The sequence below is a fragment of the Diplotaxodon limnothrissa genome, linkage group LG13, assembly GCF_057381915.1.
Source record: "Diplotaxodon limnothrissa isolate DT_005_m linkage group LG13, D_limnothrissa_male_GT1.1, whole genome shotgun sequence".
Classification (NCBI taxonomy): domain Eukaryota; kingdom Metazoa; phylum Chordata; class Actinopteri; order Cichliformes; family Cichlidae; genus Diplotaxodon; species Diplotaxodon limnothrissa.
In genome coordinates, this window is record NC_140608.1 from 16,579,114 (window position 1) to 16,596,614 (window position 17,501).

A 17,501-nucleotide genomic window follows, 5' to 3' on the forward strand; every position below is an offset into this window, starting at 1 on the left:
TCGTTACCCAGCTGTGTTCACTTACCCCCTTAATTGCTGTCTTGTGTAAAGGGAGGTCAGTGTCCCCTTTAGTCTTTGTCACATCGTGTTCTCCCAGCTATCCAATCGCCTCTGCTTATCCATTTCAGGGTTGCAGGTAGGTGGCTGTAACCTATCCTGGCCGCCGTAGGCTGAGAGTTGCCAGCCTGTTTTGGGGCTAACACAAAGAGACAACCACTGATACTTGCATTCACACCAACATCCAATGTAGAATCACCACTTAAGCTAATCCCAATAACTGCAGCGGCATCCCGAGAGAACTCACACTGACATGGGGAGACAATAAACTAGAAAGGCTCCAGCCAGATGGTGTATTTGAACCAAGGACCTTCTTGCTGTGAGAAAACAGTACTAACCACTGTTCTCAACCAGCTGCTTTGTACTTTAGATTCAGTTAGCTTGCCCAACTTTGTGTTGGATTTTGTTATTAACTTTGTTGGCTTTGGAAATTGCAATTGCAAAAATAAAGGTTAGTGTTTTGTTACATTTTTTTTTTTTGCACTTTTTAAAAACACAACTTTAAAGTGTTGTGTTGCATTTTTGTTGTGTTTAATTGTGCTTAGTGCCAACATGGACAGTTTCCAATTTCGTTGTACTATTGTACTAAGTATGACTGTGAAATGACAGCAAAGAGTTATCTTATCTTATGTTATCTTATCTCACTTGTGTCATCCTAATAGCCAGCATTTTGGGTCTGTGCTTTGCAATTCATGACACAAAACAAAACAAAGAAATCCAATTAATTAATAACAAACACTTTATTTAAGACACACTTTTACAGTTTATTTGTTTCTTATTCCTATGCTGAAATGAAGTTCATGTAAAACCTTGATACACAATGGTATTCATGACAATCGTAGTCTTGCAACACTAAAGTACTTAACAAGAAATGTAAATCTATAGCATCCACCACTGAAGAGATATGTACAAAAAACTCATGAATACAAATACTCCAAACATGCCATTTCTCAGCATGAATAAATAACGTCAGTGTACTTCCATTTGTAATCCTTCATACGATGTTTATTCCCGAATCAAAGCTAGAACTACCTCACCTGATAGCCTTTGCCTTTGATATAACATGTAGGATCAAAGCCTTAGCATCAATTAGCTTAATCTGTCTACAAAGCAATTAAACATCTTACAGTAAAAATAAGGCGAGTAACCCCCAAGTTTCAAGTTCTCCTTCTTCTCCTGAAGAAATCTGAACAAGATCAGTGTTTCACAGTTCACATGAAGGACCAGACTGGCATAAAAATAGAAAGAGAGAAAACCACTGATCTACAGAACACACTGTTGCAGATCAGTGAACCAACTCGTAATCTTTCAGGTCATGACACCTGTATGCACTGTTCCAAACAAATGAAACTGAATTTAAAGTCAGCAGAGGAGTCAGTTTTTCTGCACTCTCACAGGGCTTTAAATGTCATGTAGCAAAAAAAAAAGGCATTAAAAAACATTACATTCAAAACCTGATGAAAAGCTGTAACCTGATGCGAAAGACGAGGTCAGAACTTTATCTCCATAAAACAGATTGTACCGGTGTCACCGTTCAGAGAAACGGGAGGTGCTGTGATTGAAAACGAGGTTTTTCATTACAGCAGCATGCGTCACTGTTTGAGCGGTCGTCTGTTTGCACCAAACAGATTAGAGGACGGATGATGACCATGAAACTACTGTATCTGACATAACACTTTCCCTCAGTCCTAAAACTCGCTCATTTAAAGTCACTTAATTCGATTTAAATCTGAGACAATGGATAAAAACTGGGATTTAGCTGCGCTCCTACTCTGGAGTTCATAATTTCCTCTTTTCCTATTGCACCGTGTATAGAAATGAATTGCTTGAATTAATTACCGAGAATATTTTGTAAACCTTCCCCACTTAATATTCAAAAACGTACACTTCTTTATTCAAACTTTGTACATATGCTAAAAAATGTGCTGTTCAACACTGTTCTTTTCTAGCTTAGAGCAACTCTCAAGTTTTACGAAGTATCCATGAACAAAAAAAAAGTCTTTCCAATAAAAAAATTTAAAAAAATCTAAGGTTTTCAGGAATTCTTGTACTCGGGTCCTTGTGCAAACTGAGCTCTCTTTGTTGAAGGTAAAATGCCACGGGTCAGCCCTCTGCAGTTCTCTGTTCGAACCGGGCTAACGTCACATCCCTTTTCAGACACTTTAGCACATGTTAAGCCATTCAGATGAATCAATAAATTATAGTGCTTGACACAGTAACAACTCCCAAACAGAGCTGCAGCATGAGAAAATCCACAAATGTTTTTCCCGATGTAATATGACAATGTGGAGTGCGACCGGAATATTTAACACCTCTATGAAGATGACCCAAGCAGACTTAAAAAGAGAAACAACATGCTTGTAAAGTGTTTCTAATTGGAAGTCCGCTGTGGGGGAAAAAAAGCCTGTTTTTTTAAAAAGCTTTCTCAAAACGATCATGTTCTCAGGATGTATTCTGATGTCAACCTCATAAATCCATCGTGAAAAACATAATATGCAACGAAAACAGGAACCTGAAACTCAGCAGGAGCCAATTCAACAGCGAGGAGCGCCACAAACTGTGCCGAGCAATAATCTAATTTGACTTTTAAAAAAAACAACTTTTAAATAAAAATCTGATGACACGTTTCAAGTAAACAGCTTAAAATAATTAGTTTCCTTTTAGATGTATCAACATCACTTTGAAGCATCTTCACGGCGTGGAATAATTGGAGGTGTCACATTTACATTTTCAAACATTAACCTGATTATGTACATTCCACATATCTGTCAAGCATCTCTATTTACAAGATGCACACATGTTTATGTACTATTTTAAGACAGACAACAGAGATTTGTCCTGCATTTTAGCTAAATTCAAAAAAGCCTAACTTTGAAAGTATTCCTAAATATGCAATAAATAATGCAGCTTTCAATGGTGCCGAGCGTCTGTAGGACAGAAATACAGCAGAAGGTTTTTTTCTCTTTTATCACTGCCTCTGTATTTATAGCCACTGTTACAATATTCATTTTCTGCCTTATTAATATACATAATTTTAATCTCTGCTGCGTAACACTATTGTCAGTATTGTGGTTCACTAAAGGAAAACGTTTGCTTGATCTGAGATCTGCTTGATCTCTCTTTTTTTCTTTTACGACTAAAATTTGCAGGGCTGAGTGTTAAACAAAGCCTACAGCTAAGATCTACTCATTCTCTCTGCCTCACTTCTACATTTTTAATCCCTTAATAAGTGAATTTTACTGGATCATAGGATCGTCGTTGGGAGAGGCCAGAGTCGGGACGCTAACAAACATCTGGGATTTGTCCTGGCTCTGGGTTGTGCCGCTGTTGGACACCGTAGTGAAGGAGAGTTGATCGTGTTCCAAAATGGCGAGGCGGTCGACCGGCTTCTCCTTCTTCAGGTAGAACATTTTCCTGAGCTGCTTCAGTTGTTGCAGCTCACAGAAGGTCTCCAGCACCACTAGCATGACTATGAGGCCCAAGATCAGGTAGACTGATGAGACAAAAAAAATAAGGATTAGGAGGCATATGAGTAATGATCTGCAGTGCTTAGTGTAATTAACACCATATTAAAAGCATTTTCTTTAATCCTGATGTGAAATCACTTCCCCTGGATTTAAATAGAGGTTTAAAGCCTGACTTAATCTCATACCTGCAGCATATTTATCATTTATAATGCAGCATATTTTTTCAGCATGGTAGCTGCAGATGATGTTTTGCTACTTGATACAAACCCAGTGGATTTACTCATAAACACTGTTGTTTTATGGATCAACACAAGAGGGCAGTGCAAACCATCCATGTTAACAAAAACATGGAGCATGCTTTAGAATGAAACAAAGAGAAAATGGAAAGGATAGTGTAACACTGATAGTTGGTGGTTTTTTCCATATCAAAACAGAGCCTGGCATTTGTAGGAAATGCTATTCTTTACTGTTTTTATCAGTTTAAATGCACACATACAGAATGCACTGAATAGTGCAAATCCCGAGTGCAACTCACAGAAGGAGTGGCTGCTTAACCCCAAAGGCAAGACTGAAGAGATTTTAGCAAATGAGGTAGTTTGTTCAGTATATACTAAACAAAACGCCTGCTGTTTTTTAGTTGTTCCACTTACATCACAATGGTAACACAGTTATGGTCATATCACTTCCGATGCATGTAATTCTTCACAGAGGAAGTTGTACGAATGTGTCTGGAGCCATTCATGCAAACAGACACGTTCTGTTCCTGCCTCGTCTCCTCCTACAGACTGGCACATTGTGCCTACAAATTGACGTCTATTTCTCTCTCTCTCTGGCTCTCTGACCACACACCCACATCACAAATGCTGGAGACAGTCGAGTGGAATAACATTTGACATTCGTGTGCACGCACTCCCTGATGAGACTCTATGGGTTTAAACTGAGTTTCACTTTTTTGCACTCTTAACTTTAACGGTGCTGCTAAGAATATGCTGCACAAGACAACCAGAAAATGCAGGCAAGACCTTCCTGCTGTCTCCAGTAGGTTATCGTCCAGATTTAAAACTGCTCTAACCTTGTTTATTAGAATAACTAATATGGCTTTAAACACATAAAAAACATGCATATAACTGGCAATTTTAACTGAAGGTTTTAAGAAATTGAATGTGCAGACTCAAGTAGAAGGCAGTGATTACTTCTACTTTACTGTAGAAAAAGCTATATCCTAGACACCACGTGTATATGGCCCTTCTTTGATGATGACATAAAACCTACCTGCCTGTAATTCTGATGCATCCACTCACAACACGGCGCATGGTGTAATTTTCACAAACAGGTCAAAGATAGACCCAGCTAACTGTGTCACAAAGAGGCAGATCAAAGTTGGCCATATTAAAACCCGCTAAAAGTGATTTTTCTCACATCGGAAAAATAACAGCATTCGTTCTGACACATTTGCAATTTAAATGAAGTGAAGCCTGTGAGCTAATTTGGGCAGGCAACTGGCTCACCCACACATAACACTGCTCTGCTTTCATCGTACCAAACACGCCCTCCAGATCTGCTGGTCTATTTAAACAGCATAAGTTCCTGTCTCACCCTCTGACGTGTTAGTCCTGTTGCTGCCCTGCATTATCTGCTGTTTTATCCCTTACACCACCCTCAATTTAATCCATCCGTGATAATGAGCTCAAACTCTGGCCGTATTCTACAGCTGTTATTTCCAAATGAGAGTTGAACAAATAAAGACAATCTCTTTAGCATATGTTACACATTCTGACACTATGTGTGACTTGTTGAGGCTCTTTCCTCACTTTATAGCTTAATTAGGAAGCGAGTGCTGTTTTTAAGTGCAAACAAAGCAGGTCCTAGTTTATGAAGGATGTTGTAATTTTGAGAATCAGAGGCACTAAGAACGATACCGTAATCCAAAAATGTATTTTCTTAATAGTGATTAGACCAAAATAATAGATCTACAGAATAATTTAGTTATATAATATCACTAAAAAACCTCTGATAAGAATCAAAGTGGACAGTTAGCTACTAACACTCTCAAAAGCGACACTCACCAGTGATGCCCACTTTGTAGAGCTCCCTGAACTTCTGATTGGCAGCCTCTCCGGGCACGTAGTCTCCGAGGCCAATGGTGCTGAGCGAAATGAAGCAGAAGTAGAAGGACTCCAGGAAGTTCCAGTTTTCTTCCAGCGCCGAGAAGATGGCAGCAGGGATAAGGAAGAAGCAAGAGACGGCCAACGTGGCGAGCACAGTGGCATGAACAATGGCCACCAGTGGCTTGGACAGGCCCCAGTGTGTGTGGATGTACGTGATCGGCCTCCGTGTGCTAAATACCATGATCCGTTGCACCACAGCAGTGAGGAATAGAAGGGTGAAGGGGATGCCGATCATGGAGTAAATAATGCAGAAGGCCTTCCCGCCGTCTGAGAGTGGTGCTGTGTGCCCATATCCTGCAGAGGAAAAACATTAAGACCATCAAAAGCTGCAGAATAATGTAGGATTGCAACGCTTCTGTAATCACTGCTATAAATCATAGTCTGTTGTTCTTTCTCCTGCCACGTCAGGTGTGACTGCAGGAAAGAACCACGCAAATATTTACCATGAAAGGCGATCTGTAAATGCACTGTAAGATTGTAGCTTGTTTGCATTTCATGGGAAGAGAGCTCAATTTAACTAACAGCAACATCCTGCATCACAGTTACTGAGTAAAACAAACATTTGGAGGATATAAAAGTTACGACTTCTTTTTTTAGTGTTTTGTGGCACGCAACAAGTTTCCTTTATTTTTTTTAATGCAGTTTGTCTTGAACTTCAATCTAAATTTAAGATAACTGAACTTTTTTTTTAAAATTTCATTTAAAAAAGTATATATATGAGCTAATTTTGACTTTTACAGCAGCAACAGATCTCAAAAGTCTGAAAAGTGAGTAGTATTTTATTCCAACTAATTACATTATTTGGCAACAGGTAGGTAACATGCTTGGGTGTAAAAAGAGCATCTTATAGCGGCACAGTTTCTCAGAAGTAAAGATGCAAGAAACTGCATCTGTAATCTGTGGAACAATCTCAGAATAATGTTCCTAAACGTAAGACTGTGACGACTGTAAACATCTCATTATCTACACAGTACATAGTGTCATCAAAAGAGTCTGAAGAAGTCTCTGTGTGCAAGAGACAAGGCTACAAATCAGTAGCAGACTTCTATAATCTTCAAGCACTCAGGTGAAACTGCAATAAAAACAGGAATGATTTTGTTGTCACAATCACTGAATCTGCTCAGGAACACTTCCAGAAATCATTGTCTGCGAGCACAGTTTTCAGGTTAAAGTAGGTCCTGTCTGAGCCAAATCTCATTTTGTAAGTTTGTAACAAACGTAACAAAAAAATGTTATGTTTAAAAACAAAAACAAAAGAAAAAACATGGATACTGGATCCTCTGGATTACAGAGGAGAGGGACCATCTGGCTTGCGATCAGTTCAAAAACCTGCATCTCTGATGGTATGGGGGTGCGAACCCGTGACTATGGAACTGACATTGTGCACATCTGGGAAAGCACCACAAATGCCAAAAAAGTATGTCTCTGCAGCTGGTCTCCTCCAGATGTTTAGACTTATATTAAAAGAAGAGGGGAGGCTAAACAGTGGAAAACATGGAACCTTTGCGACTTTTTGCAGACATGTTGCTGCAACCAAATTCAAAATGAGCAAACATTTTTCCTAAAATGATGCATTTTTAAACATTTTATTTTTTCTGTGTTTTATTGTGAATTGAGATTTGCAAATTCCAGTTCCAGCATTTATATTTTAATTGCACTTTATATTAGTATGCATACAGTCATTCCTACACCTTCTCTGCAGCCATGTTTCTGTCTGCTTAAGCTTTATCAGTATCTGTGGTCTAGTTTAAGTCATGCTGAACAACTTTGTGCTCACTTTTCTAAACTTGCATTGGTGTGAAAACATACCAGACCTAAAAAAGAGGCTGAAAACACAGGACTACCGCCTCACAACATGCAAGTGATAAAACTGTTTCCTTGTGACAAAAATCCCAAATAGTTCACCTCCACTTGTTAGTTAGCAGCTACAGTGTAACTACATCACTTCAGAATAAGACCTGCCCTAGGTAATACCATAATTGTCACTGCACATCTATTGAGTAATGTGTTTTTGTAAGGTAACAAAGGCAACAGAAAATATCCAACAATAACAGGGAGTGTCTGAGACTGAATGGTAAAATGACACGCAGGCAAAAACGCAGACCTCAGTCAGGTCCTGTTTACAGTCATCAGTTCTGTTGAGACTTAAAACAAGATAATGCGATCATTTTTTCCCATTTAGGAAGCAACTGGGGCACAGGGTCCCTTTACTACCGTGTATGTTGTAACCTCACTGCTGCCAATCTGTCAGGCTAAAGTTCTTCCTGTGCGCTGACTGATCAGCAAGGCAGGCGTGCCCTTTGTGAAGTTATCCGGGAAAAGAAATACATAACTTCTAACTTAACAAAGCTATTTCTTACACCTTGGAAAAAGTGACAGAAAACCACGTGTGTGATGCACTTGCCTAAAGCAGAATATGTGTGGCTGTCTGGGAGGGTTAAGGCCTGCTTCTCCAGCTATAGCTGTTAGAAGAAGATATTTAAATTTCTATCGCTAGCTGTAAATATATATATATTAATAATAATAATGGATTGGATTTATATGGTGTGTGTGTGTGTGTGTGTTGCAGCAAGGGTTGCTCTTTTAGAGTGGGTTAATGTGTGTAAACGGGGTTTCCGGTGTCAACATAAACGCAAAACACAAAGATTATATATTTCAAAATATAAAGTCTCGTTTGTACTAAGACCCGTTTGTGTGGCCTTGTCAGGCGCCTTTTCTGCGCTATTCTGCGCCATGCTCGGCTGCAGCATCACCCGGCCTGCCCAGGACCTACCTGTGGTGGACAGCACCGTGCTGGCGAAAAACAGCGCTGAGGTGAAGTCCCAGTTCCAGTTGGCCGATGCGTTATTCAGGATGGATACCCCGTAATTGCTCGCCTCCAGCGCCTTCCTAAGAAACTGCTCCAGCCGCTCCTCGGAGAGGCAGTCATTTTCCTGGAGGAACTGCTTCTTAATGGTCCTCAGATCCTGCCGCAGGAGGTCTTCGTAGGGCAGCTCGACCGATGAGAAAACAACTGCGCCGAATATGAGATAGAGGAGGTAGCCCACCACCAGGGAGACGAAATACCACGTCGATTTGTGAGTCTGTATCAAACGCACACAGGAATTGCTGGCTAAAGACTGGAGCATTTTTAAGAGGTGTATCACACCGGTGTGATACTAAGCTACGTTTGTCTACGGTGTTAATTTGACCGTCTAACGTCCTAAATTGACAGCATATATCCTACACGCAGGGATGTAATAGAGACAAAGAGCAAAACGAGGAACCGCTTTCCCCTGACTGAAACCTGCCACTTGGTGCTTTCAAGTGCAGTCGGTAATCTCGACGTAATATCTTTACAAAAAGAGTGTTTATACTACAAACGCGTATCGAGTTGGTACGCTGTCGTCACTGGAGATCCTTTGGATAGATAAACCCCCCCAAAAGGCACATTTCTAAGAGGCTGACTCCTAATCTAAGCGTTTAGCTTTTACTCAGTGGGGGAAAATCCGAGCTTCAAGCGCTTCTGAAGGCATCAAATGATGTGGCGACGACAAAGGGCGTGTGACGCAAGAACTTCCCCTTTCTCCCCCCGCAGGTAGCCGAGCCTGTCTTTCGATTTCTAGTCAAAACAATCGAGAGACGTCAGAAAAGACCACAGATGGCTGTCATGTTGGGTAGATGAAGAAACGCCCCAGTGTACCCACAGGGGGGCCTGGGGTTAACTGAGGCGTGGAGACTCAGGTCCCAAATGGCTAAATTATTATTGGCCCAGTTCTGTGACAGCCAACACTTACTTCTGTCCTACATACAGAATGACAGAATGACGGCCCATTGCTGGTCCACTCCTGGCTGCCAGATCTCAATCACATGAACTGAGGTTTGTGGTGACACAATACCTAAAATATCAAAGTTAAAGCTAATGCAGGTAGAATGGGTGTTACATCATTGTTATTAAAAATGAAACAAGAATATTTTGGAAGACATAACAACTAAATATGTCAGATAGAAGTGATATATCCAATATGTTCCATTGTAAATATATATATATATATATCACCATCAGACAACATACAGTCGAAATACGCAAGGGCGACTACATCACAGTTGTACTTACTGAAGAGTGTTCTTTGCATTGATGACATAGAAAGGAAAAATACTGAGTCAAAGGTGTGGTATGGTTTACAACGATGCATCAACAGTCATTATGCATGGATTACCCTGTCAAACTTCTGCTTTTGTTTCTTTAAAGTTACCTGCCCTTCGAAAATATGTTTTGCGTTACTCGAAGTGTTTTCCTGTCACACAGCATTTTTTTTTTTTAAAGTTTTTCAAGTGTTTAAAAGTTTTTGCGGGATTGCTTGTACAATACACCGAATAAAATCAGATTATATAAAACTCTTCACTTCGTTTCCAACGCCTGAGCAATGAGTAGCTAAATCTTTAATTGCTTCTCTTTTTCCACAGAACAGGGGAGATCCTGGTCACGTAACTGAGACCGATGGGAGAGGAATGACAATAAATTATTTATTAAAAGACTATGCAATTAACCTAGGTTAACACAAATTCAAATAAGAGCGCCACCTATCCAAATAAGACCGGTAGAGCACCCAGATTCCATTTAATTTAACGTTTTCCATTGTAACAATGGAAAAAAAATTACTAAATTTACATGTACTTAAATTGCATGAAATCATTATTTTGGGCATAAATAGTTAGTTTTGAGTGTATAAATACTGAGAACTGTGCACCCAGTTAAAAATTGGCATTTCTGATAGTCACTCAATGTTATTCCTGCATGAGGGCTCAGATTTTGCATCATACACACTTTGTAACAAGTGCAGGAATTACATTATATGATAGTGGACACGAGGAAGAAGAGGAGGCCTCATCAGCCGCTGTTAATCCAGGGCCTTGAAGTGGAGAGGGTGATCAGCTTTAGATACCTGGGTGTCTACATCTCTGAGGACCTCACCTGGTCACTGAACACCACACAGCTGATCAAGAAGGCTCAGCAGCGGCTGTATTTCCTAGGGAGGCTGAGGAAATTTGGTATGTCGGCCAAGATCCTCAGCAGGTTCTACAGCTGCATTGTGGAGAGCACCCTGACCAGCTGCATCACTGCATGGTACGGCAGCACTACTGCTATGAACCGCAAACACCTGCAGAGAGTGATAACAACTGCGGAGAAGATCATCAAGACTCCACTGCCCTCTCTGCAGAGCATCTACCATCGCAGAGTCCAGAGGTGAGCTGCCTCCATCCTCAAAGACCCCACACACCCCCAACACGGACTGTTCACACTTCTGCCCTCGGGGCGGAGGTTCAGAAGTGTGAAATCCACAACATCCAGACTCACTAACTCCTTCTTCCCCACTGCCATCAGACTCTTGAACAGCTGACCTTTTTTTGAACAGTAATAATAAAAATCTTTTGCACATCAAGTCATCCTGCAAATTAAGCCAGCATATTAAGCTAAAGCTCTTTTGCACACATCTCTGTTTCACATCTCCATATTTTGTCTGCTTTTCTGTCTTCATTCTGCAACATCAGCTGCAGACTACAGCTACAGGTACCTTGGTGTTCATCTGAACAATAGACTGGACTGGACTCATAACTCAGACGCCCTCTACAGGAAAGGGCAGAGCAGGCTGTACCTGCTGCGGAGACTCAGGTCGTTTGGAGTGGAGGGCCCACTCCTGAAGAAATTCTATGACTCTGTTGTGGCTTCTGCTATCTTTTATGGCGTGGTCTGCTGGGGCGGCAGCATCTCTGCTGGGGACAGGAAGAGACTGAACAGGGTGATCCGAAGGGCCAGCTCTGTTCTAGGATGCCCTCTGGACCCAGTGGAGGTGGTGAGTGACAGGAGAACGGCGGCTAAGCTGTCATCTCTGATGGACAACATCTCCCACCCCATGCAGCAGACTGTGACAGCACTGAGCAGCTCCTTCAGTGGGAGACTGCGGCACCCACGGTGTGGGACGGAGAGATTTCGCAGGTCTTTCCTCCCCACTGCTGTCAGACTCCATAATAAAGACTTTAACTGATCAAGCACACACATCCATACATATGCAATAATACTAAGTGCAATAATCCTTTCTGTCATCGTTGTATTTTTACTCAGTTGTATATAGTATTTGTATTTGTATTCTATTTTTATCTTATTGTATATTTATTTTATTTTATTCTACTGTATATAGTATTTTATTTTATTCTATTCTGTACAGTTGTGTACTGTATTTATTCTTATTGTATTCTAATTTTTGCCTCATAACTTTTGCACTGTCCACTTCCTGCTGTGACAAAACAAATTTCCCACGTGTGGGACTAATAAAGGTTATCTTATCTTATCTTTATTTATTTGTACTATTTGTATTTATATGTTCTATTTCTATTGTATATGTTAATCGGCATCTGTGGATGGACAGCAAAGAAAGAATTTCATTGCACAGAGAAATGCCTTTTTGCTTGTGACACATGACAATAAACACTTTGAATCTTGAATACAGTTGCATACATCCAATCTCCTAATAAAGCATTAATTTAAAAGATGAATTTATATCTTGAGGCTCCATGTTGTGTTTGCAAAATAAAAATATTTAACTACAATCTGAAATACAGCAGGGTGTTGATGCCTTGAGTTAGCAATATGTAGATAACATAATTATATCAGCTAGAAAGTAAACCGAGTGACAACCTTTTGTACTCAGTTTGAGCACTCAAACTGTTTTGGAGGAAGGTTGGTTCAGGGTTTCAGTAGTCGCCATCATGGGCTCATCCGATTAGAATGAAAATAAGCAGTCATTAATCTTTGCAGGTTTTGTTGTTTTATTGTATAACGGATAAAGGAAAGAAAGACACACATGGACTGCTCTCTCTAAAAAGGACATAAAGTATGATTTAAGTAACTCAAAGAGAAACTCAGGAGACTCAAAGAGAAACTCAGGAGACTCAAAGAGAAACTCAGGAGACTCAAAGAGAAACTCAGGAGACTCAAAGAGAAACTCAGGAGACTCAAAGAGAAACTCAGGAGACTCAAAGAGAAACTCACCTCAGCTGCCGCCCCATGTGGGAGTGAAGAAAGAGTGAGGGGTAGGTGAGTGCAGTCCTTATATAACGAGTGACAGGTGAGTGCAATTAAGGCCAAGCACCACACCCAATCAAAGGTGAGGAAAAGAAACAAGGTGCATCTGGTGAAGTGAATGTGCTGAAAGGTGAGCCTTTACAACAGCCGCCCCCATATTTCTACTGAGAAATATGTTCAAAGGATTAGAGATGCTCCTTTTCACAAAGCGGGGGCAGAGGAATCAGACATGCTACAGGTCTAATATAGGTTCAGGGGGTCGACCTAGAGGTCGACAATGCAGGCCAGACAGTTCAGGGGGCCGACCATGTAGCCAGCGGTGGCGGCAAAGCAGGTCCAAATGCCGACCGCGTGGGATGCAGCAGCAGACCCAGACCTGCAGACCGTTGGGCAGTTTTGCAGTTGCTGGGGGCAATGTACGGGGCTTGGCAGAGGCAGGACCAGGTGATGCAGGAGCAGGCAGCGCCCTGACCACTGGCGGAATGGCAGCCACAGGCGGTGGAACTGGTGATAGTGGCACTGCCGGTGACGACATAGGTACTGCTGATGGTCGAGTATGAGGTGGCTGAATGAATTCAGAGCCATCAGCGGACACAAGGATGTGCTGGAGCGGTTCTCCTGAACCTGAACTGGAAGATGTGAACAAACATTGGGCATGCGTGGAACTGCTCGGGGGTTGGAAGTCTGTGATTGGACCTTGGAGTGTCCATCCTAAGCGGGTTTTGACTGCTGCAGGAGATCCAAATGGTCCATGTCTAACTGGTGCAATAGGCGTAATAAGGTGGGTATGATCAGAGCCTATGAGCAGTAGGGGAGCTGCTTTGTTAGTAAAGGTTAATGGGATACCTTGAAGATGCTTGTATCTCCGTTGAAGAGAGGATACGGGGTAGGTGTGGTCTGAAAGTGCTAAGTGACTTGTAGCGAAGGCATTATTAATTGTGTACGTTTTCTCTGGATGTGCGATGGGTGAGATTTTGAAACTTACGGAAGAACCTTGAATAGTTTCAACTTCTTGACGGACAGTTCTAAGTGATAATCTCTCTGCTTCCCCAGTTAGGTGGAGATGCTTAGCTGCAGATGTCAGAAGCATGGTACGTTGGGAGCCATCGTCAAGTATTGCATATGTTTCCAGGGTTCTTTTGCCATTACGCAGGAGCACTTTCACAACCTTTAAAAGGACACTGGGACAATCACTAGGTCTATCAAAGTGTAGTGTCCTCACTACAGGATTAGTTTCAGTTTTAGATCTCTTATTTACATCACATAGGATCTGTAGATGTAGTCCCATACAGGTGGCACATGCTTTCCTCAGGTCACACTTTGCGGCCTGATGAGTCCTAGCACAACGCCAACACCGTTTGTTTGCTTTTATCCAGTTTATTTTCTCATCCTTTGTCTTCTGAATGAACTCAGGGCACTTGCTAATGTGGTGTTCAGGTGAGCAGCAATATGCACATCTAGCCTTAGTCATTATGATGGGTTGTGCTGCCTGTACAGGATCGGATGCATTTGTCCCATGTAATATTGTTGTGAGTGGAGAGGTATACTTATGGGCAGGTCGTGGCTGGTTAAAGGATGAAACAGGACTGTCCTTTCTTGGTTGACACTTGAATTCCATTTGCAACCAGGATGAGAACAAAGGTAAGTCATACGTCATATCTCCTTGTTCCCTGTAAATGTGCCGTTTGAAGCGACTGGAATGCTCTGCGGGCAACTTTTCAAGTAGGCGATCGACATGGGAGCCACAATTTAGTTCTGTCTGGCCTTGATCACCCATAGTGCTAAGCAAGCCAACTAAAGCTTGCACACGAAGAGCAAAGTTGTCCAGAGTCCGACCATCACCTGCTCTGATAGGAGGAAGCTCCAGTATATTCCGTAGCTCTTTCAATGCTAGCTGTCTTGGTTGCCCATAACGCTCATCAAGAGCTTTGATGGCTTGAGTGTATGGGTCAGGAGCATAGGAAAAGGAAATAGCTAACAGTTTAGCTTGGTCTACTTTCAGGTGATCAAGAAGGACATGATATTTGAAATGCTCTGTCTCATGAGGGTCAAGCAGGTTAGTAAGGGCCATTCGTAACAGCCTATACTGGATTTCATCTTCTCTGGTAAGGTCTGGGAAAGAAGGACCCTCAAGTTTATACACATGTGTTCTGGTGCTAACAGGGTGACTAGAACTAGCAGTAATGGGTACCGAAGGTTTTTGTGCATGCAAACCATCAGATGTAGCTGGTTGCTGCTTTAAAGGAGGGTGCTGCCTTGGTTCTGGAATGCAAACGAGAGGTTGAGCAGGGTCTTCATCTAGAGGAACAGCAGGTTGAACACATGAAATCTGGTGGGGACCTTGCAGTGGTGTGGCCAGGAAATTAAAAGGAGTCTCATCTGGTGTAGGAAAAACTGGTCTAGGCAAACCACTTGAAGGAACTGCAGCATCTAATATTGTTGAATTAGGGAAAGAAGGGCTAGCAGCCAGAACTGCACCAGAGTGACGGCTAACCTGGGGGGGCTTAGAGTGTGATTGACATGTTGCTGGATCAATCACTGGGAACTGCTCATGTTGCTGATGTGTTTGGGGAATGGCTTGTCAACCGCAAACAGAGGATTTGCTTTCATCAGAGACAGTGTGAATTGAAGATCTGGAGGAACTGTGAGAATGGGGAGGAGATAACTGAATCATGAATTGCCTAATCTCCCTCATTGTCATCAGGAGTTCCCTCATCACCTCATCTTGATTGGTGGGTAAAGGAGCAGGGGATGTCTCTGGTTGTCTTTCTGACTCTCCGACAGGATCCTGCAGCCCATGTGTGTCTTTGTCACTATGTTGGCATTCTGTTTGACTCTCTGTCTCACATGTAGCTCTTCTAGCTCCAGGGTACTGAACTTCATACTGTTGCAGGTAGGCAGGAGGTCTACTATCACGACTGGAGCTTCTAAATGGCTGCTGTGTATCCATGATGCTAATACCGCTCCGGCTCGGAGGACCATGTTTTGGAGGAAGGTTGGTTCAGGGTTTCAGTAGTCGTCATCATGGGCTCATCCGATTAGAATGAAAATAAGCAGTCATTAATCTTTGCAGGTTTTGTTGTTTTATTGTATAACGGATAAAGGAAAGAAAGACACACATGGACTGCTCTCTCTAAAAAGGACATAAAGTATGATTTAAGTAACTCAAAGAGAAACTCAGGAGACTCAAAGAGAAACTCAGGAGACTCAAAGAGAAACTCAGGAGACTCAAAGAGAAACTCACCTCAGCTGCCGCCCCATGTGGGAGTGAAGAAAGAGTGAGGGGTAGGTGAGTGCAGTCCTTATATAACGAGTGACAGGTGAGTGCAATTAAGGCCAAGCACCACACCCAATCAAAGGTGAGGAAAAGAAACAAGGTGCATCTGGTGAAGTGAATGTGCTGAAAGGTGAGCCTTTACAACACAAACCACTTTCTATTTGCAAGTCTCATTCACACAATCCTTTTCCTTTACATCTAAGCACTTTTTCTTACATTCACACACAAACTCACTCTTTGATGGATGCAGTGGGGGTAACTTGGGGTTCAGTATCTTACCTGAGGATATATGGACTAGAGATCAAACCATCAGTCTGATTGGTAGACAACCTGCTCTACTACCTGAGCCACAGGCGCCTGATGAAGGATATTGAAGATGCTGCTGGGTTTGATATGAAACAGTAATAACTCTATTAGATGACATACCAGGTAATACTGGAACAGCAGAGCGAACAGTGGGCTACCAAGGTACACGGCTGCAAAAACTGAACGCAGAGAGCACAAATCTATTGTCACTGAGAGGCGAGGCATACCAGCAAGAGACCTGCAGGTGGCAGGCAAGAGTCAACAATTAGAAGGGCTTTCTTCAGTTCTATACAACCAAAACTGTTGCTGTCATTAGATTAAAACTGAGAAAGTAAAAATAATGACAGATCATTAGATCTTCTGCAAAATTAGCATTTTTTTTTTTAAATTTTTGTCTAACATATGGATCTCATTACATGAAATGTTTTCTTTAACCATATCAGCACCAACAGCTTCTGGGTGTTTTTGTTTGTTTGGGTGGGGTTTTTTTGTTCCTGTTACACTTTTGCTCACAGAAGGTTTTTGTTTTTTTTGGTTTGTTTGTTTTTTTCTTACACCCCTAGAGACAGTTTACTTTACAAAAACTTCCTTAATCTTAACCTAACCTATTTTTACATGCAACATTTACTGGGAGTTTTTGTCACAAAATTAAAGATACTTAGTGTACATGAATGTACCGTTTTTTAGATGTTACCTTTATTTCTTCAAAAAAACCAAGACGATTGATATGTGTAATCCTAATCATTTCAGGTACACACAGTCTCTTGTTCAACCTACTCTTTTACAGTATAATTGCTAACTGGGAGAATATGATGGGATTGTCCTGGATCACATTTTCTGCTAAAATTCTGCAGTTGCCGGTAATTATTTTAATTTAATTTAATTCCAGGATATTCTGTCTTATTTTAAAGGTAAAGAAAAAAAAACCATTGTGGATAAAAGCTTAAGGAAACTGTCCTCATAAATATTGTGTTTACAGTTCAGTTGCTCAGGTCAGATGATTTATTTTCCTGCATCAGCAAATCCGTGACACCATGAGTAAGGCCAGTTCCTAATTTCACAAGGAACAGATGATCTCATGTTCTCATGCAAGTCAAAAGTAATAAGTTGCAAAAAAAAAGCAGGATATCACTTTAAGTAATATAAAAAAGTTAGATATATTA

At 41.4% G+C, this 17,501-nt stretch overlaps 1 protein-coding gene across 1 annotated transcript; it reads right to left on the minus strand.

Moving 5' to 3' along the window:
- Window positions 1–2,963: 2,963 nt before the first annotated feature.
- On the minus strand, window positions 2,964–8,955 carry kcnk1b (potassium channel, subfamily K, member 1b). Its single transcript, XM_085369381.1, has 3 exons — window positions 8,466–8,955; window positions 5,591–5,986; window positions 2,964–3,550 (listed from the first exon to the last, which is right to left on the minus strand). The coding sequence occupies exons 1-3, from the start codon at window positions 8,818–8,820 to the stop codon at window positions 3,294–3,296; spliced, it is 1,008 nt and encodes a 335-aa protein (XP_085225507.1). The 5' UTR covers window positions 8,821–8,955; the 3' UTR covers window positions 2,964–3,293.
- Between the last annotated feature and the right edge of the window lie 8,546 nt (window positions 8,956–17,501).

What these genes read in the sequence shown, in the direction of transcription:
- kcnk1b (XM_085369381.1), bottom strand. Translation starts at nt 8,820, where the DNA reads ATGCTCCAGTCTTTAGCCAGCAATTCCTGTGTGCGTTTGATACAGACT. An exon ending in CACGGTGCTGTCCACCACAG is followed by an intron (nt 5,987 to 8,465) that starts GTAGGTCCTGGG and finishes TTTCCTCTGCAG; the next exon opens with GATATGGGCACACAGCACCA. An exon ending in CTACAAAGTGGGCATCACTG is followed by an intron (nt 3,551 to 5,590) that starts GTGAGTGTCGCT and finishes TTGTCTCATCAG; the next exon opens with TCTACCTGATCTTGGGCCTC.